Source organism: Hyaena hyaena, unplaced genomic scaffold (genome assembly GCF_003009895.1).
Source record: "Hyaena hyaena isolate Hyena2069 unplaced genomic scaffold, ASM300989v1 scaffold_118, whole genome shotgun sequence".
Classification (NCBI taxonomy): domain Eukaryota; kingdom Metazoa; phylum Chordata; class Mammalia; order Carnivora; family Hyaenidae; genus Hyaena; species Hyaena hyaena.
In genome coordinates this window covers 1,200,809-1,228,793 of record NW_024080751.1, presented here as the reverse complement: position 1 = coordinate 1,228,793, position 27,985 = coordinate 1,200,809, and the positions used below count along the sequence as shown (strand labels likewise).

Sequence of the window (27,985 nt, the reverse complement as noted above, 5' to 3'; positions counted from 1 at the left end):
CGGGGCGGCCGTGCGTGCGCTCCGCTCGGCGCCGCGGGCTCTCCGTGCGCCCGGGACCCGCGGGGCGCGGAGGTCGAGGGAGGAAGCCGGGGCTAGCGGGGAGCAGCGGGGCAGCCCCGGCCCCGGGCCAGCGCGCCTCGAGCGCTCGGCGCGGCGCCTCCAGCTGGACGGCGCGCCCGCCCTCGGCCTCGCGCCCACCGCGCCGGCCTCCTCCGCTCGGTCCCCGCCGGAGCCGCGCCCACCATGCGCCTCAACAGCTCGGCGCCGGGTCCCCGGGGCGCGCCGGGCGCCAAGCCCTTCTCGCTGCCACCCTCGGGGCTGGAGGCGGCGCTCCTGGTCCCCGGCTTCAGTAACGGCTCCGGCAACGAGTCCGAGCGCCTCCGAGCGGCGCCCAGCAGCGACCTGGATGTGAACACGGACGTCTACTCCAAGGTGCTGGTGACTGCTGTGTACCTGGCGCTCTTCGCGGTGGGCACGGTGGGCAACTCGGTGACGGCGTTCACGCTGGCGCGCAAGAAGTCGCTGCAGAGCCTGCAGAGCACCGTGCACTACCACCTGGGCAGCCTGGCCCTGTCGGACCTGCTCATCCTGCTGCTGGCCATGCCTGTGGAGCTGTACAACTTCATCTGGGTGCACCACCCCTGGGCCTTCGGCGACGCCGTCTGCCGCGGCTACTACTTCCTGCGGGATGCCTGCACCTACGCCACCGCCCTCAACGTGGCCAGCCTGAGCGCGGAGCGCTACCTGGCCATCTGCCACCCCTTCAAGGCCAAGACCCTCATGTCCCGAAGCCGCACCAAGAAGTTCATCAGCGCCATCTGGCTGGCCTCGGGCCTGCTGGCCATGCCCATGCCCTTCACTATGGGCCAGCAGAACCGCAGCGCCGACGGCCACCATCCCGGTGGCCTGGTGTGCACCCCCATCGTGGGCACCGCCACGGTCAAGGTCGTCATCCAGGTGAGCAGCCGCTTTGGGGGAGGAGGGCCGGGAAAGAGACCGGGGTCTCACCTGGGGGCTCGGGTCACAGGCACCCCTTTAGGGAAGCTGCAGGCGTCTCTTTCCCTCACCCCAAAAGTAGTTTCTGGTCTGCGTCCCCCCGGGACAACGCGCTAGAGAGTGTCACCAGGAAGTTTTACTCCTGCGAAGCTGGGAAGGAGATGGGGGGCAGGGGGTCCTCAGGATCAGCCTACCCCCCTCTTCCCACGTTGCATTGCTGAGCTGCCAGACCTTGCCCCCCCATCTCATCCCCCCCTTCTATCAAAGGGGCTGGGTCTTCAGATCAGTGACCTCTCTGAGGGTCCCCGGATGGGCCTCAGCCACCTCCAGACTCCCCTGTGCATGCCCGAGGCCGTCCCTTTCATCAGCTTCTCAAAAGATTGTGTGACCCCAAGAGGCTGCGTCCTTCTCCTCTGCGGCAGAGCCCCTGGGGTCAGCACTGCCCCCACCCCCACCGCCGTGCCTCCTGGCTGCCTCCTGCTCACAACTTGGGAGGTGGAGCTGAGCCTGACACCACCTGGGGTCGGTTCCTTAGGTAAGCCTCGGTTTCCCCATCTGTGAACGGGGGTGATCACAGCCATGGCCGCAGTGGCAGAGGATTCAGGAGAAAGCGTGGGGGGCGTGCCTGATGCCTCGGGGCACGCGGAAGTGCTCAGGAGCAGTCATGCTGGTAGTGGTGCTGGTGACAAAGTTGCGTCAGGGAAGATCGTGCGGCACTTGGGCGCGGCGGCGGTGAGGGGCCTGCGTGAGGCGGGGCGCTGGAGCCGGGTTGGGAGCCAGCCCTCCAAGGGTCTGAGCAAGGTGCCGCGGGAGCCCAGGCGGGGGCCCTCCCTGGGAATCGGCTTGGACGAGGCCTCCTGGCAGACGGGGGCGAGGGGGGCTCTGGCCCTGGAGAGAAGGTCTCAGGCCGGGACCACCGGGCAAGGGCCCTGAGTGCGAGGAGGTCCAGGCGGCAATGCCACTGTGGACGGCATCACGGTCCCAGGACCAGGCAGCCGTGGCGGTGCAGGGTGGGATGGGGCCGGGGGGCCGGGCGGGGCCGGGGGCCACTGTCCCCGTGAGGCTGTGCGTCCGCACATCCCAGCAGGACTCATGCCGCAAGCAGGGCGGGACCCGCCGTGTGCACGCCACCCCCTGGGCTGTGCTGACCCTCCACAGGCCACTGGCGAGAGCTTGTGGCCACGGGGTCCCCTGCGTGGAGAGGCACCCCCGCCCCTGCCACAGGCAGCAGGGAAGTCAGGAGAGGCGGGTCGTCTGTCCGCCCTGGAGGAGTTGCCGCAGCTGCTGCCCGGGCCGCGTTTTCTCCCTTGCTCGCTCCCTCGCCCGTCTCTGCTCGGCCGGCCTCTCCCGCCTGTGCTGGGGGCTGGGGGCGTAGCAGCCACACCTCCTGCCTTCAGAGGTGTAATGCGGCTGGTTCGGGTCGGCAACTGAGTCGGAGCGCTTGCTGCCTCCACCCCGGGGGACGCCTCCCCTCGAACCCCCGCCCCTCTGGCTCCCGGTGGGGACCGGGGGCCTCGGCCAGGAGCGGTCGGATTTGGTTCTTCAAACACAACCACGGCAGAGCAGACTGGGCACGCGCCCCCCAAAGTGTCCTCTCCGTTGGCCTTGCGCAGTCAGATGCCTAAGTGACACGCTTCACCTCTCAAAGGGCCACCTCTCCGAGTCCCCGTGCTCAGAGGGTGCCGCACCCACACGCCCAGAGCGCGCCCGTCCTGGCCGTTGGGCCTCTGGGCAGATGTGTGCTGAGCACTGACTGCAGACAGGCCCCACGTCGGCCCCACGGACCGAGTGCTGCCCCGGCGCCTACTGAGTGCTCCCTGGCTCCTGACAGCCTCCGAGATGGGCTCCCTCCAGGCGCCCTGCCCTCCGTGCCCACGGCTGAGGGTGGATGCGAGGAGCGCAGCCGGGCCCTTCTGCACGCCCCCCTCCATCTCAGGAGAAGAGCCCCCGCTTCACGTTCCCCACTCGGGCTTCTGGGCCGCGTGGCAGGACGGGGGTGCGGGGTGAACACCCAGTGTTTTGAGCAGCGACGTCTACGCAGCGGGGGGGCTGGTGCTTGCGTCCGTCCTCGGGTCGCCCTCTCACCGGCGTGGTAGGAGTGAGGAGGCCGTGGCCAATCGCGTGGCCCCTCTTTCCGAAACAGGGGCCTCTCCCCACGTGTCTCCCAGGAGGCCGCCCGCCCTCCCCACCCGAGGGAGCCCGTCCGGGGCACTTGCGTACAGAACTGGTGCTTAGAAACGAGGTAGTTTCGGATCAGATATTGGAGCAGCTTAGACTAGTCCTTGCTGAACACATCTCGGCGGCGTCTAAGGGCGCAGCCTGGAGCCGGGCTGCGCGGAGCTGGTGCAGAGGCCCCAGACCCCGGGCCCCCAGTTGACCGGGGTGTCCGTGAGGAGGAGCCCGTTCCCTGTCAGTCTTTCCAACAGACTGGTGGTTACGGCGAAGCCTTCAGAGTGGAAGACACGTGTGTGCCAGTCACTGAGGTGTTCTCCCACTAGAAAGTTCCAGTGAGAGACAGCGCTGCCTCCACTGTTCACACAGGTGTCGGCCCGGGGTGGGCAGCGGGCCGCACAGCCGGGCCGCCCCCGTGCCCGGGACTGGGTGGTGTTCGAGCCCGCGGCAGCCCTGTCTCACCCCCACTCTCTGCTGCCGCTCGGGTGGGGCAGGGCCCACGCACGTCCGTCCGTCCGTCCGTCCAGTGAATGTGTCCGGGGCGCTTACTGGGTGCGGCAGGTTCCACAGAGCAGCCGGCCGGGGAGACCGGTGACCCGTGGGGGCAGACACCTGGGCACTTTGAGCACCTGGTTCAGATCTGATTGGCCGGAGGCTGGTCCAGCTCCATAATCCCGGCGGCCCCCCGGCCCTGACCCAGGACTCAGCGGCACACAGGCCGCCCGCCCACCAGCTCTGGCCTGGTTCCAGCCCCGGCTCCCTAGACACGAGCCTCCCCCGTGTTCTCCCAGTTAAAGCAGCAGCGAGGGGAGCGCTGACCTCCTCCAGACCGGGTTCTAAGCCTGGGGGACTATCCACGTGTACGCAAACGTACAGGTGCACACACACAGGCACACACACACACATACAGGCATGAACATGGGGATACCCGAGGAGGCACACGGAAGTGCACGCGCGTGTACACAGACATGCAGAAGGACACATAGACACGTATGCGTGCTTGCACATGCAGATGCTTCCATACACGCACACATGCGTGAGCACACAAGTGCACACACAGACACGTATGCATGCCTGCACACACAGAGGCCTGCACACACACAGATGCACGTGCACGCAGGCTGCACACAGGCATACACGCACAGCGTGTGCTTGACCGTGTGCCCGTGCAGCGTCCTGTCCACCCTGCGGGCTGTCTGCACCCCTCAGTTTTGGCAGGTGCTCTGGGAGGCCCCGTCTTTTCTGTCAAAAGTACAGAGGCCTCTGTGCTGCTCGGGGCACGGCACCTGGGGCACCGGTGTGTGCAGCAGGCAGGTGAGCAAGGCCGAGAGCCCAGCCTGCTCTAACAGGTGCGGGGCGCACCGACCCCCAGGATCAGGATCAGGGCCACCCCACCCTCGGTGCTGAGGGACACGGCTGGGCAGAATCCCAGGGCCCCAAGCCAGCAGCCACGTGGTGCCCCGTGCGGCCTTGTCCTGTCCGTGGCCAGTGTCCCGGGGCAGTGGGGCCTCGCCTCCAGGGAGAGCCGGCTCTGCTGTTTCTTGGTAAATGTGCAGTCTCTGTGCTGCTCAAGCCAGGGGTAAAGTATGTCCCCCCCTCGGAGAGATCTGCTCTGTGACCAGGGCCACAGGGAGCCCAGAAGCCTTCCCAGGGCCGAGCAGCTTCGTGCCCACCACAGTGCCCCGGTGAGGGCAGGGGCGGGGGCGCTGAGCCGGGACGGCCCCCCCACAGCGCAGGGCAGGAGCTCAGGGGGGCAAGGGGGGCCGGTCGGCGGCAGCGAAGGCTGTGGAGCTGTCACTTCGTCGCTGCGGTTTCCAGCCCCTGCGGTCCCCACGGAGGCTGCGCGGCTGAAGGAGCCTCTCCTGGGGGCTCCCCGCTTCTCTGTTCACCTTCCCAGACAGACGTGCGGGGGGTGGGGGGGAGGGGGTGCACTCTCTCTCCCGAGGATCCAGGGCGTGGGGGAAGGGCTGGTGCCCCGCACCCACCTGCTCAGAGCCCGAGGCAGCTCCGTCACCGGCCCCTGAAGTCTGACGCAGTTCCACAGAGGCAGAGGCAGCCAGGACCTGTCTCCACAAAGTGGAAGAAAATTGGTTCCAATAAAATTAGAGCAGGAGACGTTTTCTCAGGACGTCTGTCCTGTGGCACCTGATTCCCCGCTCCTCCCCTGCCCGGGAGCCACAGGTTTGATGATCGCAGCTGACCGGCCTCAGTGACGCTGACACCCATGGGTGATGGGCAGCGAGCCGCAGGGGCCCCACAGACGTGACCTGCAGCGGGGGAACGCGGCGGCCCCAGGGCGCACAGCTCCCAGCTGGCGCCTCGCGTCCTCCAGCCCCGGGCACGGGCGCAGCACCCCTCCCAGGGCACAGCCCCCCGTCTCCTAAACGAGGGACCTTCTGAAATCAGCCCCTGTGCTCGCAGCAGCGCAGCCTCTCAGGTGCACCAGGCACGCAGCCTCACCTGCAAGGGGGCCGGGTTCCCAGCTGGATGCGGGGCTGGAGAGGCCATCGCTGTGCAGGCCGAGAGCCGGCCGTCAAAGCCGGGCACTGCCCGCGGTCCGATGGGGCCGCGAGCGGACCTGTGAGCTCAGAGTTGGGTCACGGGGCCACGGTTCTGGGACCCGACGACCAGAGTCCAAGGACAAAGTCCTTCCCGAAGCCCAGTCCCCAGTGGTGAGGGGCCGGCGACGCCCAGGGGCTGTTCTCACTGCCTGAGGGCAGACTGTCCCCCGAGGGCGGGCGGGCAGGAGAGGTAGTCGAGGGTGGGCCCTGCTGGGGGGAGCCTGGGGGGCTGGGGGCCGGGTGTCCCCACCTGCTCATCATGTCAAGGCTGGGGGAGGGCTTTGTTTCCCTCCAGCACAGAAAGAACAGTCACACACCCCATCTGGTCTCCTAGCGGCTTGTGTTATGGGGAGAAAAAGGCATCTGAAGCCTTTCTGTCTTGTTTTCCGTGGCGGTGACGGTCACACCGCAGGAGATTACGGCTCAGCCGTCTTCCAGCACAGCCGTCCCCGCGGCCAGCACTTGGCCGTCAGTCGGGAAGGGCAGCTGCGTCCCCATTAAAACCAACTGCTCCCCGCGCAGCTCCCCATCCCCCGCCCCGTCCACCCCCCGCTTCTGGCTCCAGGTGGGACTGCTCCCTGCCCCCACCCGCGGGCTCTCAGGCCTGTCTTTGCCGGGTAGATGTTGGAGTCCACGAAGGAACGTGCTGAGTGAAAGCAGCGCTATCAGAAAACCACCAGCTGCGGGACATTCTGGAAAAGGCAAAGTGTTGGCGACAGATTAGTAGCTAGCAGGCTGGGGGCGGGGTTGACTTCAGGCCATCAGTGTCCTGCATCCTGACTGTGTCCCTTACGTGACTGTTTATCCAAACTGGTGGAGCTGTAGGCTGGGGAGTAATCCTCTGACTGTGCATTACAGCTCAGTGAGGACGCCAGAAACCAAGCTGAGGGTGCTCCGAGGCCTCGCCCGTGAAGGCCCTGGGGTGGGGGGGTCCTGAAGGCCCAATGGCCTAGAAGGGCCCGAGGGATCCGGGAACATTCACAGGGAGCTTAACGCCCCGGCAGCACTGTCTCCCCGCCGCTCTCACCTCCAAGGACCAGGCAGATGCTCGGTGCCCTGGAGGCCGAGGGGCCGGAGGGCCTGACTCCCACACCCAGAGGAGCACGGCTTGCTGAGCTCAGAGCCCTGGGCTCCCGGGACCCCCGCCATCCCTGGCTCAGGCCAGACCCTGATAGAGCTGCACCCTGCTCGGCTCCATAGCACACCCCCCAGAGCAGCGGCGTTTGTGGGGAGCCAGGCCCCCCAACCTGTGGTTTTAGGGCGACCAGAGCGCTCCCCTCCCTCCCTCGTCCTGGAGCCAGGAGCCGCTCCCTCTTGCCTGTGCGTCCGCGCTCTGGGGCCCCGCGCACCCCCCAGTGTCCTGCAGGAAACCTTTTATTTTAAACTTTGCACCTCGAGGGGCGCCTGGGGGCTCAGCCAGTTGAGCATTCAACTCTTGACCTTGGCTCAGGTCATGATCTCGTGGTCTGTGAGTTCGAGCCCTGCGTCGGGCTCTGTGCTGACAGCTCAGACCCTGCTTGGGATTCTCGGTCTCTCTCTCTGCCCCTCCCCCTCGTGCATACACGCATGCTCTCGCTCTCTCTCTCCAAATAAATAAATAAACTTAAAAAAATATTTAAAATCTACACCTAGTAAAAATCACTCTTTTGCTTACTCCTGCATTTTGGCAAATGCACAGTCATGTGACCACAGCTCAGAGGGTCACGGCCAGTCATCGCCCCAAAGCTGTGTCTTGGGCTGTTGCTTTGGGGTCAAGCGTGCCCCCCCAGGGCCTGGAAACCACATCTGTCTTCCTCCCAGCCTTGCGCCTTTTCCAGAATGTCACATAAATGGAGCCTCCACGGTGTCACCTCCAGAGTGTGGCTTCTGTCACCACGGTGCTCGCAGTGGGTCTGCGCCGTTGCCTGGATCAGTAGCTCGTTCCTTCCTTTATGGAGGGCTCCGTTGGAAGTTCGTACCGGGTCTGCGTATCCGTTTGCCGGGTGAGGGGCCTTTGGGTTGTTTCCAGTGTTGAGCAATTACAAATAGACCTGCTACTGCTCTCGGGGACAGGATTTCCCACGAACATATGTTTCCATTTCTCCAGAGTGAGTGCTTAGGAGCCGGGCGCCGGGTCCTCCAGGCGGTGTGTTTAAGCTTTGCGGAAGTCGCCAAGCTTTCCCCAGGCGAACGCACCCCTCGGCCGTCCTGGCGCCCTGCGGCCCATGGCGCCTGCTCTTGCAGGTCTGGGTTTCATTTTCATGTGGCCGTGCAGGGGGCGTGTAGTGGGACCTTGCGGTTTGGTCTGCGTTTCCCTAGCGATCAGTGGTGTGGCGCGCCTGACCACGCGCTGGCGGCCCCTGTGCGCCTTCCCTGTGCACAGCGTGCCTGTCGGTACTTTGCCCCATTTTTAAATTTATTTTTTTTTCTTATTGAATTTTGAGAGTTTAAAAATTTTTTTTTAATGTTTTATTTATTTCTGAGAGAGAAAGAGAGAGACAGCGTGAGCAGGGGAGGGTCAGAGAGAAAGGGAGACACCGAATCTGAAACAGGCTCCAGGCTCTGAGCTGTCAGCACACAGCCTGATGCAGGGCTCGAACCCACCAACCTTGACCTCATGACCTGAGCCGAAGTTGGATACTTAACCGACTGAGCCACCCAGGACCCCCATGAATTTGAGAGTTTTTAAAACCACATATAAGTCCTCTGTGAAGACGTCACAGAGCAAACAGCTATAATTTTGACGGGGTCCAATTTATCAGACGGTCTAACGAATCATACTTTTGGCGTTGTGTCTAGGAATTCACGAAGATCTCCTTCCCCAGTACTTTCCATCATCGTTATCATTTTATGTTTCATATTTAGGTTTATGATGTTTTGAGTTAATTTTTCTACAGAGTGAGATATGGGAGCTATTTTCACATATTCACATCCAAATGGTCAGTACCGCTCGAGAAAAGATAATCTCTGAACTCAAGCTTTTTGGCGCCTTCGTCAGAAGTCACCTGACCTGCCGTGCGAGGCTCTGGCCTGACCTTCCTCCATCCGTGCATCTGCGCCGTCCCTGCCCCCAGACTGCCTCCAGCACCACGGCCTTAAGTGGCGTCCACACAGCGTGCCTCTCCCCTCCTCCGGGTTCTTTCCCAGACTGGCTTTGCTACTCTCCTTCCTTTGTTTTCTACGTAAATTTGAGAATCGGCTTCTCACATCTACAGAAACGCCCGCAGGGGTTTTGCTTTAAATTGGGTCAGTGTAGGGGCGCCTGGGTGGCTTAGTCGGTTAAGCGTCCGACGTTCGCTTAGGTCATGATCTCGCGGTTCGTGGGTTCGAGCCCCGCGTCGGGCTTTGTGCTGACAGCCAGCTCAGAGCCTGGAGCCTGTTTCAGAGTCTGTGACTCTCTCTCTCTCTGACCCTCCCCTGCTCACGCTGTCTCTCTCTCTCTCTCTCCTAGAAATAAATAAAAATATTTTAAAAAAATAAATAAATAAAATAAATTGGGTCAGCGTATCGATCAGTGTGGGGAGACTTGGCATCTTAACACTGAGACATCTGGTTCCCGAGTACAGTGCAGCCCTCTGTTCGGTTAGGTCCCCTCTGCCATCATTAGTGCCGCCGCCGGCACACAGATCCTGACAGTTTGGTTAGGTTACACCTAAGTGTTCATGTTTTGGGAATTATTGCACATGGACTTTAACATTTTTTCTATTTCCAGTTGTTGACGGCCAGCAGAGAGAAATGTGAGTTTGTGTGCTGACATGTGTCTTGTGACCGTGGTAAACACACTTAGTAATTCTACAAATTCTTTTGTGGGTTCCCTGGGGTTTTCTGTGCAGGCAGCCCTGTCATCTGTCAATAGAGAAAGTTTTATCTCATCCTGTCCAATCTGTATGCCTGGGATTTCCTTTTATTGCCTTGTTGCGCTGGCTGTGACTTCTGATATGTAATCAGAGCAGAGGAGAAAACTTCCTGGCCTTGTTCTTGATCTTGGAGAGAAAGTCTTTGTGGTTTATAATTAACTATGAGGGTTTTAGTTTATTTAAAGTTTTTAATAGATGCTCTTTATCAGATTAAAAAATTTCCCTTCTATTCCTAGTTTGCTGAGGGTTTTTATCATGAATGGATGCTGAATTTTGTCCAATGCTTTTTCTCCATCTATTGGTGTGATCGTATGATTTTTCTTCCTAAGTTAATACAGTGGATTACATTGATTAGTTTTTTGTTGTGGTGAAGTATGTGTAATATAAAATTTACTATTTTAGCCATTTTAAAGTGTCCAGTTAAGTGGCACTGAGCACATCCACATTTCGATGTGACTGTCCCCACGACCTGTCCTCAGGACTCCTTCATCTTCCCAGATGAGAACTCTGTGCTCATGAAGCACCACCCCCCCAACACCACCCACCCCTTCCTCGCCCCTGCCCCCCCTGCCCTGCCCCCCCTCTACTTTCTGTCTCTGTGGACACAACGACTCTAGGCGCCTTGTATCAGTGGAAAATGTTGACTGATTTTTAATATTGAGCCAGATTCACAGTTCTTTATTTTTTTTAACTTTTATTTAAATTAGAATTAGTTCACATAAGTGCAGTACTGGCTTCAGGAGTAGAACCTAGCAGTACATCACTTACACACAACACCCCGTGCTCATCCCGACAAGCACCCTCCTGAATGCCCATCCCCCCACATCTCTCCATCAACCTCGGTTGTATTTAAGTCTCCTGTGGTTTATTTCCCTCTCTTCTTCCCCCCCTTCCCATATGTTCATCTGTTTTATTTCTTAAATTCCATATATGAGTGAAATCATATGGTATTTGTCTTTCTCTGACTTATTTTGCTTAGCATAATGCACTCTAGGTCCATCTGTGTCCTTGCAAGTGGCAAGATTCCATTCTTTCTGATGCTGAGTAGCATTCCATCGTAACATACACCGCGTCGATGGACAGGTGGGCTCGCTCCGTGGCCTGGCTGCTGTCCAGGGCGCTGCTGGGAACATCGCGGTGCGTGTGCCCCTTCGAATCTCCGTTTCTGTGTCCTTTGCCTAAATACGTCGTCCTGCCGTTGCTGGGTCGTACGATCGATGCCAGCCTCACGTTTCTAGTACAAGCTCTGCCTGGTCATGTCACGTATGGTCCTGTTTATATGTCGCTGGATTTGATTTGTTAATACTTGGTTGAGAATTTTTGTGCGTTTGCGCCTGAGACGCACTGGCCTGTGCTTCTGGTTTCTTGTATCACTTTGTCTGGTTTTGGTATCAGGACAATGCTGGCTTCATAAAATGATCCGGACACTATTTGCTCCTCTTCCATTTTCTGAAAGAGATTCTGTGGGTTTGATATTATTTCTTCTTTAACGGTTTGGTAGAATCTTTCGGGGAATCTGTCTGGGCCCGGAGTTTTTCTGGATGGTTTCTAGCTTTTCACAGGTATGGAGAGCGTCCAGCGGGGCATTACTTCCCAAGTTTTGGCAGCTTGTGTCTTTCAAGGAATTGGTCCATTTTATGTAACTTGTCACGTTTGGGGGCACGGGGCTTGTGGTGTGGCTTTGTCGCCGTATTGTACCTGTGGGGTCTGGAGCAGTGCCTTGTTCTTTTCATTCCTAATATCAGCGGTCTGTGTGTTTTCTTCCCCCGCCCGGTCCGGATGGCTAGGACTTTACTCATATTATTACTTTTTTGAGTTAACCAGGTTCATTAATTTTTTCTGTTGTCTTCATGCTTTTAGTTTTATTTATTTACGTTCCCGTCTTCATTTCCTTTCTGTGCTTGGTCTGGATTTAATTTGTTCTTAGCTTCCTAGGCTTCTTAAGGGGGAAGCTTAGACTGTTGATTCAGGGTCTTTATTCTTTTGCAGTGTAAACATTTAATGCTATAGATTCCCTCCCAAATGCTGCTTTTGTAGCATTTCAAAATGTGCGAAATGGATTCTAATTCAGTCCGAGATGTTTTCTCATTTCACCTGACATTCCCTCTACTCTTTCGACTGTCTAGAATCATGCTGTTCGATTTCCAAACGTTTGGGGATTTCCCAGACGCCACTTTGTCACTGATGTGTAATTCCACGTGTTTAGAGGACACGCTTGCGTGATCGCAGTTCCCTAAAGGTGTTCACGTTTGTCCCGTGGCCCGGAGCCCCGGTCTGTGCCGGTGAGGGCACGGATCGCTCTCCGAGGGTCGATTTGGTTGTAACACTGTATTATTTAGTTCCAAAGTTCCATTGGTTCTTTCCATTAGTTTCAAGAGAGTTGCTGTACTCGAGCAGCACGGGCCCAGCACGCGCCTCCCCGCCCTTGCCTGGGATCGCCACCCCGAGTCCTCCCGAGGGCCGTGCGCCGTCTTCTCCATGGGAGTCAGCCCTGTTTTCCTGGTTCTTTCAATACCCAGTGATTTTGGATTGCTTCCTGGACACTTAGAATATTGCCGTGGTATTTTGGGTGATTTGGAACCCTCTGGAAAATGTTGATGTTTTCAGTTGGGTCTCGTCTTTGGTCCGGGAGCCTGTGGAGCTGCCTGGTGGGGGCTCCAGAGTGCGTCCCGTCTGCGTGCTCCCCCCGCCCCGTGCGCACCCTTCAGGGTGTCCTGGTTCTTGCAGGTGGTTTACGTCATGCTGCGGTTTCCCCGGTCTTTACCCTGGCTCTTCAGGTGTGTTCCATACTCGTGCAGGTCAGGGGTAGCCCAGGGGTTGTGTCGATGCGCGCAAGAATTGGGGGGTCCCCCCTCAGGGCGCCTGGGGGCTCAGTTCAGCATCCGACTTCGGCTCAGGTCATGATCTCACGGTCTGTGGGTTCGAGCCCCACGTCGGGCTCTGTGCTGACAGCTCAGAGCCTGGAGCTGCTTCGGATTCTGTGTCTCCCTCTCTCTCTGACCCTCCCCTGCTCATGCTGTCTCTCTCTCAGAAATAAATAAAAACATTTAAAGTTTTTTAAAAAAAAGAAGAATCGGGGGATCCCTTTTCCCAGCTGTCTCCTTGCTGAGATTTCTCCATGTTCTGTGGTTTCCAGGGATCCTTTCCCTAGTCCTCTGACTGGGACGCCGGAGAATTCTGTTTTATTCCCCCCCCCCCCCGACTTTCCTCCGCGCACCTGTCTCTACTGGTTCTTGTCGCGGCTGCTCTGGGGCTGTGAACATGCGTCCTTAAGTTATCAAAGTCTGATAAAAACTCAGACTCACATTGCACCCGTTCACACCTGACCCTTCCCACTTCCCGTCGCTCACCTGGAGGTCTGTTCTAACCGATGGCCTTTTTCTTATCAATGGGTCACATTTCCTGTTTCTTTGCGTATCCGGCAGTGTTTAGTTTCCACTGGACATTGCAGATGATGCGTCGAAGAGACTCAGTGTTCTGTTATCTTCTTCTGAAGCCCCTGGCTCTTGCGTGAGTAGGGTTCTCAGTTGCAGGCTGATCATCTTGGTCTACACCTTGTCCGTGCAGCTCTACACAGAGCCCAAGCCCTTCTAACCAGGGAGGACTCCGCTCTAGACTCAGTGTCCCCTGTGGGTTTTGGAGTTTGTTTGGAGGCATAGGTAGGCGAGTCTAGCTGAGGCCTCGAGGGCGTGGTGCTCACTCCTGACGTGCAGACTGGCTGGCATCTCAGCACCACACCCGGTGCCTCTCCCTCCGGTGCCCTCAGAGTGCCGGCCTCCTCCCGTGAGGCTGTGTGCACAGCCCAGCCAGCCCAGAAGCCACGGAGAGCCCCTCACAGGCATCTAGGGACCCCCACCATGCAGGGGACCCCCCAAATGCCTTCTCTGCAGATTTAAACTGCTCCCATGGCCCCGTTTCTGAGTACTGCCTCTTCAGCTAGAGTAGGCCTGCTCTGTCTAGACCCCCCCACCCCTAACGTTACAATGGGGAAAACACCCCCAGGAGGAGGGGTGTGTGACCGTGGGGCTCACCTTGAGAGCGTCCCCGCCCTTGGCCACCGTAGTCTTGCACTGCAGATTGTCCAGTGTCTGAATACAACAGCCCGATACGCTGTGTACAACCTCGTAGCTGTTTATGACAGCCGAGTTAGTCCAGCAGCCCGCGTGGGACTCATCCCTGGAGTTTAAACACTGCCTACTTTCAAAAATATCCCAGGCAGCTTATGATGGAAGACTTGGGTTCAAAGGAATTATTAAAACAAAGTTGCAAAAGAATACCTAACAAAGAAACACAGTTATCCTGGAAACACACAGCTGAGGAGAGACGCTGGGCTCCAGTAAATCTTCTACAGAAGCTTAGGAAAGAGTGACATTATTTGGACTTGAACATTTTTAGCTCATTGTCTGCTAAAAGGTGATTTTATTGTAAAGTTCAGTAACTCTCCCTTGACATATTTAAAGGTTAAGAGCATTCTTCAGTGACTTTTGGGCTCTTATAACTCAAAAACACTTCCTCTATTTAAAACAAAACAAAACAAAACACCATTTTCATCTCCTGAAGTTCAGGGAGTCCTGGGGCCGTAACAGTACCTGCTGGGGAATGACTGGGTTGTAAGGGCTCGCGCTCAGGGCAGGGGGTGCAGAAGTCCCCGCAGCTCGGCAGGACCGCGGAGCGGGAGCCCCCGGGGCTCAGGCCAGAGTGGAAGTGCGTCTGGGTCGTGTCACTCGGGAACCCCGCGCATCGGGACGTCCAGGACTCGCCGATGGAGCCAAAAGCAAAGATGAGCTCATCCGCAGCCCTTCAGGCGCTGCGCCCAACAGGATGCGCACAGCTGGAAGCTGTTGAGGGTCACTATTTATTGCCTGGGGATGAGGGAGAAGTGATTGCATCTGTCCTGACCCCATCCCACGATCCCTGGATGTGGGTTTCCCTGAGCTCCCATCAGCAACCCCCCAAAGGGAAGGAGCACCAAGCGGGGGCGGGGAGCTTTCTGGCCCATTTGGACACGCGGCTTGGAGACCCCTCCGGGACTGTCCTCAGTGGGCGGGGAGGGGCCTGCAACACCAGCACTGGATTTTCCCTACTTCTGGGGGGAGGCAGGGTTAAGTCCCGGAAAGGCGTTTAGACTTCTCCGACACCAGCTTCTGGTGAACCTCACTCTCTGGTGGCCTCCAAGTGGTCCGCCCAGCCTCCCGACTGCAGGCCCGCAGTGCGGCCCCAGGGGGCCGCGGTTGGGGGGTGCAGTGTCCTGAGACGCTGCAGACGGAGCGTCCGGCAGCTGGGTCGGGGCGCTCCTGTGTGGCACTTGCAGCGATGCCCCGTGCGGCGGGACGGAAAGTGGCCAGCCCAGAGGCCCCCGCGGCCCAGCCCGAGGCCCCTCAGTCCCCCGCGGCCCAGCCCGAGGCCAGCTGCCCCCCCAGGGGACTTGCGCCTGCCTGGGGACCGCCCGTTCTGCCTCTGTGCAGGGTGCTGGGTGCTGGGTGGTTTGAGGGAGAGCAGGCCTGGGGCTTGAGGGGCCCGAGTCTTCTGGGGGCCCTTTTTGCCCTCAGACGCTCAGGAGATTGGAACAAGGCACGAGCCCGCCGCGGCAGGACGCGCGAGCGGTGACCGGGGAAGCGCCCCCAGCTGAAGGACACGCCTCCCCGGCACCCCGGCACAGGCACCCGCAGAGCAGGCGCGGGTAATTGCAGGGCATGCAGACGGCGAACACCCGTTAAACTTCCTGCAATTCATTGTCCTGACAGCTTGTTTAAGAGGCGCCCGTCTCATGGATTAAAAATACCTACATTTCTGTCAGATCTGGAGACCGGCTAGAAGACGCGCAGCGCTGCCAGCTCAGCCCCCGGGGCAGATACTCGTGCTTGGAAAAGGCTCTAACCCCAAACACCGCCTCTGCTTCTGCCTGTCGTGAGGCCACGGAGAGAGCCACGGGTCTCGGGAAGCCGTGTTCAAGGACCCTGGGGCTACGGTAGCGCCGACCACAGTCCGTCCCCGCAGTGGAGGCCACAGTCCCGTCCCGTCCCCACAGCGGAGGCCACGTTCCCGTCCCATCCCCACAGCAGAGGCCACGGTCCCGTCCCGTCCCGTCCCCACAGCGGAGGCCACGGTCCCATCCCGTCCCCACAGCGGAGGCCACGTTCCCGTCCCATCCCCACAGCAGAGGCCACGGTCCCGTCCCGTCCCCACAGCGGAGGCCACGGTCCCATCCCGTCCTGTCCGCAGTGGAGGCCAGAAGTCTGAAGCCACCGTGGGGACAGGCCCTAGAGGAGGGTCCCTCCCACCCCTTCCAGCTTCTGGTGGCCCCAGGCGCCCCTTGACCCGTGGCTGCGTCCCTGCCATCTTTGCCTGTGTCTTCACGTGATGCCTCCTCTGTGTCTGTCTCTCTTCCGTCTGTTATGGGGACACTTGCCGTTGGACTTGGGGCCGCCCTAATCCCGCATGATCGCATCTCAACGTCCTTAACTGCATCTGCAAAGACCCTTTATCCAAGTAAGGTTACACCGCACGTCCCGGGCGTCGGGGCCTGGACCGCGCCTGGTGTCCGCCAGTAGCCCGTGACCACGGCTCGTGGGCAGAGGCGGAGGCAGGACCAGGGCTGCCCGTCCGAGCAGGCGCTCACTCCTGACGCCCCGCCCAGCGGGCCGTCTCGCTCCCGGGTGCAGACACAGCGCTCTGTCCCCAGGCGCAGGCACGGGGCCCCTTGGCAAATGCACAAGGAGGAACAGGAAGGAGCAAGCTCTGAGCTCACGCTCTCCGATGAGATCGCCCTGATAAGGGCTGCGCTCTGCACTCTGCGCAGCCTCAGCTGAGGACGTGCCTCCGGCCCCCCTGCAAGGACTCAGCCCCTGGTGGGGGTAGGGGTGGGGCACAGGAAGGGAGCGGACCACAGCTCAGGCATGCCGGGGACCCCCTTCCGTCCGTAATCTCACGAAATGCCGGTAGTGACCCTGGGGGGCTCGCACAGCGTATCCATCTTCCGGCCAAGGCAACGGCTCGAGATGCGGCACCCGTGTGCCCCTCACCCCAGAACCCCCACCTTCTCTGCCGCACCCCGAGTGCATCGTACGATTGCTGGCGCTGCCCCTGCCAGGCAAGGGCCACAGGAGACCCAGGAGGGGGCAGGTGCGTGGGGCACGTGCGGCCTGTCTGCTCCGCTGCATCTGGGGCGCCGTCTCCACGTGCAGCTGCCAGGTGCTGGAGCCCGACCCTGCGGCTGCAGCCCCGGCCGGGCACACTGCCTGCCCGCACCTTGGCCAGTGGTCCCATCGCGGGAAGCTCTCCAGCGGGCCGGCTCCAGTGCACCCACGGGTCTGTGCTGAGCCCCGAGCTCAGGTGGCTTTCATGACCACGCAGGGGACAGGCACCTATGACAGTCCGGCTGGCCATGGCGAGGAGGGTGTTAGGTCTGTGACTCCAGGGTCTATCCTTTGTGCCCCAAGCCCATAGCATTTAGCCCACCCGCAGGTCACTGAGCCTGGGTCAGGATCCGGGAAGGCGCCTCCAGTAGCCACCGTGAAGGCCAGAGGGACACGCGAGCAGAGCAGGTCCGGGCTGACTTCTGGGTACAGCACCTGGGGCGGCTCCGAAGTGCTGGGTGAGCCGGAGCGCGGGTGTGGATGCCGGGATCGTGGCCAGGAGGTCGGCCCGAGGGCAAGCTGGACACGGCGGGGGGGGGGGGGGGGGGGCGGCGGCCAGGCAGCGAGGCCGGGGTGTGCTCAGGTGCCCGGCCACCCGCAAGAGCTCCCCGCCCTGGAGCAGGAGGGCCCCAGTGGCTCCGCCTCGAGCCTCCGAACCCACTGCCTGGGCCTCAGTGGCCCCCAGAAGAGCCGAGGGGCCTTCTGCCCTGTCCCCGCCCCAGGGCGAGACAGAGCCACATTCCCCCAAGACTCGGCTGGGTCAGCAGCACCGGCCGGCAACCGCCTCCCAGCCCCAAGGCAGGTGTCTTGCTTGGCATGTAAAGCATTTAGAACCACTTTCGGCCCTTTCTGGGGGACCTCCTGCTGAGGCTTAATGGAATCCTTCCCCGACCTTTTTAACTAATTCTCAAGATAGATGAGACCCCTGTGGGCCGACTGCCTGACACTTGCCCTGACATTGTGAGCCGGGGTCAGCACAGTCACAGCCCGAGCACAGGCCAGGACGCAGACAGGATGGCTGTCCGGGGGCCCCGGCGGCTCGGGCCCCCACTCTCTGGGATTTTCGCTTCCATCAGCAACACGTTAGACTGTTCTCATTCCTCCTGCCCTAGAGAAACGGCCGCTGCTGGAGAGGGGAGCCCAGAAGGACGGGCTCTTTATGAAGAAAACCCCAGAGGTGCCTGGCCTGGGAAGTTCAAGGAGACAGAGCCCCAGCCCCCCCTCCGTCTGCATCCCGTGTCCCACCCGTAAGATAGAGCTGACATCCCCCACCCCCCACACGCTGGGCCCCCAAGAATCCAGCTGTCCCCTGCGGTTAGAGCCCCCCAGGCACATTCACAAGCACCCAGGGCTTTCTTCGTTGTTTCGCTGGTTTGGGGCCATGTGGTGCCCTCTCTACCGCTAATGGGGCCAGGCGGAAAGCTCCAGCTGTCCTTCCCGCCGCGCAAAGCTGCAGATGCCGCCTGGGGGCCGACCCGCAGGTCCCTGAGTCTGTCAGGAGACCGGCTGGAGGGCTGGGCTCTGGCGCCCGTCACCAGCACATGGCGGGAACGAGAGGGCCCTGGCCGGCCCTGTGTTCGTGCCTGGTCCAGAGAGACCATCTGGTCCGGCTCGGAAGCCAGGCCAGTCATGTTGTCCCCCATGGGGACCCGTGCGCGAAAGCCGCCGTGGCCCCCTACGGCCCCTCAGACTTGTCACTGAGGACAGCCCCCCTCTCAGCTACCTGCGCAGCCCTGGGATTGCCCGAAGCGACAACCCGTAGGGGCCCAGACAGGCCCCGATGGCTCTTTGCACCCCTCCCAGGGCTCCCTGTGAGGACAAGGAAGAGCAATGTTGACTTATGAACAGTGTGGGCTAGAGCACCAGGAAGACTTCCTGGAGGAGGGCTAAGCAGCTTCTGTCTGGGGAAGTGGGTGGATTGCTGTGCCCTGAATGCTCCCAGCACCCGCGCTTTGATGCAGCAGAAGGGAGGTTTGGGCTCCGCGCACTCCCCCCGCTCCCACAGATGCCCACGTTCCCCCCTCCTGGCTCAGCTGGGCCTGGGGTTGCCTCCTCCATGAAGCCCTCCACCCCTCACCCTCACCACCCCTGTGCTCTGCTTCCTCAGTGAGTAACAAGGGCAGAGGCCGGTGACACAGCCCTGACCCCCGCCAGGAGGTCAGCAGGCTACTGAAGTTCATCCCCGGGACGGACAGCCGGAAGCCCCGCCCGTGAGTGAGCCAAGCGGCCGTTTTCAACAGTCCACTCTTGCAGGTTTTTACCGTCGGGTTTCTAAAAATGGCAGAGGGCTCATTTGTCAACATCCTCTCTGCAAAGCTGTTTCTATTTCAGTAAAAGTGAAGGCGTTTGTGGCTTTAATTGCCCGCCAGCCCTCAGACCCCACTTCCACATGGGCCGGCCGGGCGCTCTGCGGAAGACGGAAGATGCGTGCGCACGGTGGACGTCAGGCTCTGTGTGTGAGTCTTGCTCAGACAGAGAAAAGGGGGAGAAAGAATGTGCGTGAAGGGCGAGCTGGTTCTGAGCTGTGCTTTCCCTGCTGAGCGGATTGCCAGGGGTGGGGGTGGGGGGCCTGCTGGGGGTCACAGACCGGCCAGGTGTTCAGCCAGCGGCCTCCACCGGGCATTAACACAGCCACCGCCTGCCCTGGGCTCAGGATGGAGGCGCCTCGGGGCAGGGACAGGTCTTGGGGTTCGGCTGAGATGGGGAGGCCCCCCAAGGCCGTCTGCTGACCCCACCCCTTCTGACAGCAGCCAGGTAACCCAGTTGCAAGAGCCAAGGGACCGATGTCCGGCCCGCGGCCCGTCCGCACTTGGACAGCTCCTGGCTGGCAGGGACTCAACACTGAGCGTGACCCTGTCCGAATGTACACGCGGCGCCCCCGAATGTACAGCCCCAGTCGGCTGTACGAGCAGCCTCAGGGGTGCCGTTGCAGGAGGCAGGGGGCGGGGCTGGGGTGGGGGGGGAGAGCAGACCCCTGGAGCCCCAGGGATGACCCGTCGGGGAAGGCCGTGTGTTCCCAGCCCCTTGGAAAGAGATGACACGGAGGGAGAGCCGAAGGAGGCCCATCCCTCCTGCCCTGGGGCAGGGGGGCGGCTGAGGCGGGGAGAGCACCCCTTGGCTGGACGTGGACATTCTGGAGTCCCTGCCTGTGGGCCTCAGATGTCCAGCCTCCCTGCCCTGGGCCCGTGGGTACAGGGGCAAGAGTGGCGCCTGCGTCCCAGGCTGCTGTGCAGGGTCCCGGCCTCACCCCGGCCACAGCCTGAGACGCTCGGGCCTCGCCACGCAGTTGAGCTCTCGCCTTCCTCATCCCCAGGCCAGGGGCAGTGGCGGGGGGGGGCAGTATCAGGGGGTCCGTGTCGGGAGGCAGTGGCTGGTGGGGGACAGTGGACTGGGGGACAGTGCTCTCCCTGCCCGTAGGGGCTCCAGGCCTCGGAGTGAGGCTGGGAGGTCGTGCGGGGGAAGCAGCAGCCGGCTGGGCAGCTGACTCAACGCAGGACGTCCCTGACCCCTCTGTCGGATCTGAGCTCGGCCCAGCTGGCCATGTGTGGGGGAGGGGCAGCAGCGGGAGCTCAGCCCCGTGGCCCTGAGGAGGGTGACCTGTCCCCCTGTGCCGGGGACTGAGGGCTTCCAGATGGGAGGCTTCGGCGCTAAAACCAGGTATCTAGGGCAAACAGGGCAGGTGCCCCCACCAAATGCCAGGGCAGAGGTGCCCATGCTGCAGCTGGTTGGGCAGAAAAGGTTTAGGGTTTAGGTCTTCGTTGGTTTGGGGACACTGCCCTGGCAGGCTGTCGGGCTTGGTGACAAGGGCTGAGACCTCCTCGCACTGGCCCCAACACCGGGCCCCGCCCTCGGGCCGGGGAGGAGGGCTCCTGGTGACGCTGTGTGCAGGTGTGAGGGCCCCACCCCCGCATCACAGAGCTGTCCCCTCCTAGGGCCTGGGCGGGGGGGGGGGCAGGTTCTCCCCCAGCGATGTGCGTCTTTGTGGGAGCGCCCCATCCTCGGATCAGGGGCGGGGGGGTCAGTGCGGGCAGCGGCAGGCAGGATGCGGTTGGTGAGGGTGAGGCCCCGGGGATGGGGAAGGGAGGGAGAGGAGCCTGACCCTCGGGCTCTCCGGAAGCTGGCAGGGGATGGGGGGAGACGGGCGGGCAGCCTCTGCCTGGCCTCTGGAGGCATCAGCCCAGATGCATCGGATCCTGCAGCATCTGCCCCCGGGCTGGGGGCTGGGGGCCGGGGTCGGGAAGGACCCGCGCCCCTCCCCAGTCAGGCGGCCTAATGGACGGGGCTGCTGGGGAGCGTCAGAGAGACCGAGCCCGGGTGGCGGGGCTGCGGAGAGGGACCCCGTGGCCACCGCAGGAGAATGGCGGCCGGTGCTGGGCGGGGCTGGGCGGGGCTGGGCGGGCTCACCCCTTCACACAGAGGCGCCGGGCAGCCCTTGGCTTAGCTGTTAACGGTCTGCTGCTGTGCCCGTTTTAAAGGACATTGGGTGCGTCCTGAGGAAGGTGGCCACGTGGGTGTGGGCACCTTAGGACAGCCGTGGGCACTAGGGACTAAGGGGACCCAGGAACTGGTTCCAAACACCTGAGGGTGTGACGGAGTTCTGCCCAGAAGCCAGCTCCTAGCTTCCCTGTGTCCACGGTTCTGCCTTTTCTAGAACGTCACGGAGCTGGGATCGCACGGTGTGGAGCCTTCTCCGATTGGCTTCTCTCGCTCAGGAGTTTGCATGTAAGCTTTTGTGTTGTCAGCACCTGGCAGCTCACGTCTTTCTAGCCCCGAATAACGTTCCGCTGCCTGGGTGGCCCACAGCTGTGTGTCCGGCACCCGCCGAGGGCATCCTGCTTGCTGCCGAGTTTTGGTGATTGTGGGCAAAGCCGCCGCCAACACCGAGTGCAGCTTTTGTGTGGACGGAAGGTGAATAGAAGGGGTGCGGCTGCTGATCATGTATAAGAGTATGTTTCTTTCGTAAGAAACCACCAGCCACCTTCCAAAGTAACCGAAGCTGTTGCGTTCCTGCCGGCAACGAAGGAACGCGTGTGAGCGCCCCTGCCGCCCCGCAGCCTGGTCTGTTTTCACTTCAGCGACCCCCTCGGAACCGACGCCCCCTCAGTACCGACGCCCCTCCGTACCTGACGCCCCTCAGTACCGACGCCCCCTCAGTACCGACGCCCCTCAGTACCGACGCCCCTCAGTACCTGACGCCCCTTCAGTACCGACGCCCCCTCAGTACCGACGCCCCCTCAGTACCTGACGCCCCCTCAGTACCGACGCCCCCTCAGTACCGACGCCCCCCAGTACCGACGCCCCCTCAGTACCTGACGCCCCCTCAGTACCGACGCCCCCTCAGTACCGACGCCCCCTCAGTACCGACACCACCTCAGTACCTGATGCCCCCTCAGTACTGATGCCCCCTCAGTACTGACACTTAGTAACTGAGCCCCTTTTCATATGCTTACTTTGTCATCTGCAGATCTCGTTTAATGAGGTATCTGTTCAGATCTTTCACTCATTTGGGGGGGTATTTGCCTTCTCGTTGAGTTCTTTGTATATTTTGGAGTTTTCTTCCCATGTTTTTATTGTGGTAAAGTTCCCATAAAATTTCCCATCTTAACCATTTCTAAGAGCACAGGCGCCTGGTACTAAGCACATTCAGTCTCGTGCGGCCCTCGCCACCATCCATCTCCGTGACTCTCTCCGTCTTGCAAACCTGACACTGTCCCCATCTGCCTGGCCACCACCCACTCTCTGCAGCAGAGGATCGTGCATTTCATTCCTCCAGGGGCCTGCTGTAAACAGCACCAGAGTGTTGTCTTTGTGACTGGCTTATGTCGCTCAGCGTGGTGTCCTCAGGGTTCACCCGCGTGGTAGCAGGTGTCAGAATCCCCTTCGTTTTTAAGCTGAATCGTATTCTGCTGTGTGCAGGGGCCATGCTTTGTTTACCCATCCACCCATGTGTGGGCACTTGGGTGGCCTCCACCTGTTGGCTGTTGTGAATGTGAGTGTGCAGGTATCTCTCTGACCTGTTTTCAGTTCTTTAGGGGATGTACCCAGAGCGGAATTGCTGGGCCGCATGGCAGCTCTTTTTTGTTTGTTTCTGAGAAGGCACCAAACCGTTCTGCGTGGCGGAAGTGCGCACATGTTCTACATCCGAGCCGGACAGGTGGGCCGTCATCGTGCGGGTCAGCCTCTCGATGGCCAGATCGTGCAGCCTCGACAGGTCAGATGTTTCTCGAAGGTGTGGACCCCTGGCTCCCTCTGACTGTCCAGGCTCAGGGATGGTGCCTCTGCCCGTGGCCACTGGGGGGCGCATCCCGATGCTGTTAGCTCCGTGTTGAGTGATGGACGGAAGGGAGGCCGGCATGTCCTAGGGGGCGGGGGCGCGCAGCCCGGCCACGGCCAAGGCCAGCGGAGGCCTGGGTCTTTTCCAGACCCCTCACAGCCCCCTCTGGTTAAGAAAAGTAGATCAAACGGGAGGCCTGTGCACCTCACTCCTCACTGCCTCCAGCCCTCCTGCCCTTCCCTGGCTCTGTGTCTGGCCTGGTGGGGTCACGGGGTGGCCCAAGGACGGCCCTGCCCACTTGGTGAAAGGGACCCCTGGTGGCTTTCAGGTTCCAAAGCATTCTCTGGTGAGAAGCCACCATAGGCGTCAGTAGGACTTGTCACTTCACTGCAGAGAGGCGCCCCCTCCCCCCCCTGCATCCTGGGAGCCATGGAGAAGAGAACCCAAGGGTAACACACAGCCATGAATATTCATGCCACCATTGGACTTGCAAATTCCAAGCAATTTAAATGTCACAAACAGCGTGTGAATACCTTCCGGGGAGAAGATCTGTCAGAGAAAATGAGTCTTGATCACCAGTCAAAACAGGGAAGTGGCCTCAGTCCTCAGCAAGGCGGCCCTTCAGAGTCACGGCTCTGGAGGACGTCATTAGTGCTGGTTAGGGGGAGGGGACCAGCTGGTTCCCTTCAGAGGCAGTTGGCTGACTTGCACCCACACCCCTGTCTGCGGGGACAGCCGCCTCCCAGGGCAGGTGGAGGCTCCCGTGTGGACTCCACTCCTGCATCCGCGCCAGCGCCCCAGTTTGGGAAGGGAAGCTCAGGGCCACCTCCCCGAGGAGGGGGGACACCCCCCTTGGACAGCCACTCTCATCTTGGGGAAGCTCTGAGTTGGGTGAGCTGGCATTACCGTGAATAATGTGTCATTAGCGTATTATCTCAGTGAAGCCCTGAGGCAGACAGCCATTCCTCATGCCTCACACCAAGAATTAAGGTTTTAAGAGCTAACTCTGGGGGCACCTGGGGGGCTCAGGCGGTTGAGTGTCGGACTTCGGCTCAGGTCATGGTCCCGTGGTGTGTGGGTTTGAGCCCCGCGTCGGGCTCTGTGCTGACCTTGCAGATCCTGCCTGGGATCCTATCCCCCTCTCGCTGCCCCTCCCCCACTTGCACTTGCTCTCTCTCTCTCAAAAATAAATAAGCATTTTTTTTTTAGAAAAGAGCTAACCCTGACCCTCTAGCCTGGGGGCTTCTTGGACCGTCCCTGTTTACAAATCAGGAGCCCAAGGGCACTGAGCCAGCTGCCATCTTCTGTCTGTGTTCACACTGGGAGCGTTTCAGTGGCCAGAGCGCCAGGCTCTGTCCCCACGCAGCCGACAGGTGGGGACAGCACAGACACATGTCCCATCATAAACGGCCGTGCGCCAACCAAAAGGAAGGTAAGCTGTCCCTCCAGACTGCCCCGCGCTTACCTGGTGCTCTGGGTGACACCCGGACTCGGTCTGTGCTGGGGAGGTCGCCCTGTCCCCACACGGTTCTGTCCCCACCCGGAGCTCCAAACAGCCCTGCACCCTGGCCAGCCCCATTCAGTTACGCAAATCGCCGTAAGCGCGGCGGGCGGGACAGGTGGGCACCCTGCATGGCACCACGCAGGGGACGGGGGATGCTTCGTTTGCTGTCCACAGAGGCTGCCGGTGGCTCAGCCAGAGCCTCTCTCCCCAGCCAAGACCCGCTAGAAACACTCCAGTGTAACGAGTGAGCCATTCTGTCTGTGACGAGCAGCTTCCTAGGAAAGAGATAAAAAAGGAGATAAAATTCCTTTCATGGGGGAGGGGTGGTGCGAGGGGGTGGCCCCACCCTGCACTGAGGACAGTGACCCCGGGCCCAGGTGTGGCCCTGGTGTGGCCCAGAGGCCTGCCCTGTCACTTCTGGCGGGTGCACGCCGACGAGGGGGCTCATCCGCTCTGGCCGCTCGGGAGGGACTGGGGCTTCCAAACAGCGGCCACACGGGCCTCACAACCGTGGAGGCCGCAGGTCTGGGCTGAGGGAGCGGGCACATCTGTGTCTGGTGAGAGCCCGAGTCCCGGGCCACGATGGCTTCTCCCCAGGGTGTGTTCACCCGATGGAAGGGGCCAGGGAATGCTCTGGAGTCTCTATTTTAAGGGCCCCCTCACGACCTCATCACCCCTGAAGGCCTCCTAACACCATACCCTTGGAAGCCAGAAACCTGCATCTGAATTTGGGGGGGCCACACCCTTCAGTCTGTGGCAGAACCTCACCCGCCTGGGCAGCGTGAGGCGGGCGCGCCCAGCGCTGGCATCAGAGGCGCAGGAGGAACTGTGCAGAATGAAGGGGGTGGGGCCTGGCCGTGGGGCTCCCCGGTTCCGTCTGCCCCAGACTTTGAGGCCGTGGGTGGAGGTGGGCAGCCCCCCGAGGACAGATAGCAAAGGGGTCACCTGAGAACTGGGTTCCGACCGGTCCCTGTTTCCTAGGGGTCTGGTCTGCACGCCAGACCCAGAGCCCATGTTCGACCACTGCCCTCGCCACTGAGCCCCGTCTTCAGGGCTGCGCACGGACCATAAACGTGAACATGAAAGCCCACATATTAGCTGAGTGGACAGTTTGTTCTGAAACATATCCCCTTAGGGTTCAGGAGGCAGGGGATTGGTTCAGAATCTGGGGGCAACGCGACGGAGGCCAAGGCCCCCAAGCCCCTCACCGTCCTGAGGCGTTTCCTGGTCAAAGTGACTTTCTGGGTTCTGTGTGCACCCGTGGCAAAACAGGAGCAATGGGAAGCCGAGTGCACACACGCTCACATGCACACAGAAGCACACGTACATGCACACAGCACATGCGTGTGTACACACGTACGCCCAGAAATGCAGTGCACGCTCACACAAGCTCACACGCACACAGAAACACACGTGCACACACAGCCAAAAACACACATGCACACGCACATCCAGAAGCACACGTGCACACACATGCGCACGCACATATTCACAGCACGTGTACACATACGCGCATGCACACACACAGAAACACTCACATACCCGTGCACAGGTAGACACACAAATGCACATGACCGTAAGCCAGCTGGAGCACGGACCAGCGTTTGCTGACAGCAGGGATCGAGGGAGGGTCCCACTTCGACATCATCAGACCGCAGAGCCCTTAAAGGACCCAGGCCCACCCGCCCCACCCAGGCTCAGCTGCCCAGGGACCACATCTGTTTGCACACTTGGCTTTCATCCACCAGCAAGGAGTCAGCTCCCCTCTGGCAAGGTTTAATTACACGCTGCTGCTTTTCCAAGAAATCAGACCCATAGGTCACGCTCACTGATGAGCCTCTCTTTACAGGAAGCAAAAATGAAAGAAATCTGTCCTCTGTCTTCCTTCGCACCCTGACCCTGCTTGCACACAGCAGGTGCCACCTGAGTTTGCTTTATAAGACCCGTCCCTGCATTCTGGGGTAGGACAGCCCAGAGCTGCACATGACCCCCTGCCTTCTCGGGTCAGCCCCTGGGGCGGGTCATATGTTACTGACACAAGGGTGTTCTCTCCAAAGAGAAAGTGTAGTGGGGGGGCAGGTACATGAAAAATACGGGGGTGCCTGGTGGCTCAGTCGGTTGTGTCCAACTTGTGATTTTGGCTCAAGTCATGATCTCACAGTTATGAGATCAAGCCCCACATCAGGCTCTGCGCTGAGCATGGAGCCTGCTTAGGATTCTCTCTCTCCCTCTCTCTGACCCCCCCCCCTTCTGTCTCTAAAGAAAAGAGGAAATGCAGTACGTTGTCAGGCAGTGTGTCAGGCAGCCTCTGCTGCCCAACAAGACAGTCCAAACCTTGTTGGCTCGAACAACAACAGTACTGTGATTCTCAGGATGGGAACTCGGCCGGCTCAGCTGGTCTCAGCTGGGGTCCCTTGGGTGGCTCGCATCACCCACTGGCTCCACAGGCCTGGACGGTCCGAGATGGCCCCCGTCACCTGTCTGCAGGTTGGTGCCGGCCCTTTCCTCATGCTGTGAGCCATGTTCTGAGGGGATGAGAGCAGGACATATGAGGCAGGACTCCACTGCATGTCAGAGGCCAGAGCCCGGACCGGCAGGGGCTGGGCCCAGACCCCACATCCTCGGAGCAGCGGCCAGCCGCATTGCAAAAGCCATGCATCTAGGGGTGCAGGAAGCCATCAGCAGTCTTCGAGGACCCTCCTCCATGGGCCAGGAGCTGGCAAGGGACCAGTGATGGTCACCTCTTAGCCCAGGATGTCTAGGGGAGGGCTTGGCCCCAAGGTGACCCCGCAGTGCCAAGGCTGCCCATGACGGTTAGGAAGGAGGAAAGGTGCAGGCCATCACCACGACGTCCAGGGGCCAGCAGGCCACTTAGCAGCACGTGGGGGCTGGTGGCAGCCACTCCGGAGACAGGCAGGCACAGAGAGCCGGAACCAGGCGTGGGGCTCACGCCAAAGCAGCCACATCGATCAGACGTCTCCCAGCCCAGGGGAGGAATTTACCCAGTTGTAGGAATGCTCTGTCTCCACTCTGCCCCCAGCTGAGCTGTGGGTTTTACCCCGTGGCCCCTGTGTTGGTGAGACTGTTTCGCTGCGGTCGAGTTCGCTGGAATAACAACAGACTATAGGCAGGAAGCAGAGACCTCGCTCACTGACCGTTAAGTGGTGGTCACAGCGGCACCCTCCTGTGCCCAGCGGCATGGCCAGAGCCGTTGGGAGAAACCAGAGCTACTGTGGGGCCGATTCGGGCTTGGGGGGTATGAGTGGCTGCCCAGCCCTCCTCCCTCACACCGGCCGCTCGGCTCTGGGTCCACCGTAAGCAGACTCACGTAAAGCAGGGCCGGAGCACTGATTCTGTTGGGAGGGCGGAGATGAGGGTACAGAGCAGACGTCCACCGGAGCGCAGTGGCCAGCACTGCCAGTGGACGGCGACTCGACATTGGGAAGGAGCAGGATATTTGCTCCACTGCCCACACAATTACGTGGCAAGAAAACACTGACAGTTGT

At 60.6% G+C, this 27,985-nt stretch overlaps 1 protein-coding gene across 1 annotated transcript in view; it reads left to right on the top strand.

The window, feature by feature from the left end:
* The first annotated feature begins 25 nt into the window (after nt 1-25).
* Nucleotides 26-27,985, top strand: part of NTSR1 (neurotensin receptor 1) — a 41,547-nt gene continuing 13,587 nt past the window's right edge. Inside the window, exon 1 of the mRNA XM_039236930.1 lies at nt 26-957. Coding sequence (XP_039092861.1) covers nt 244-957 — 714 coding nt within the window. The 5' untranslated portion in view covers nt 26-243. The remainder of the gene's footprint in view (nt 958-27,985) is intronic.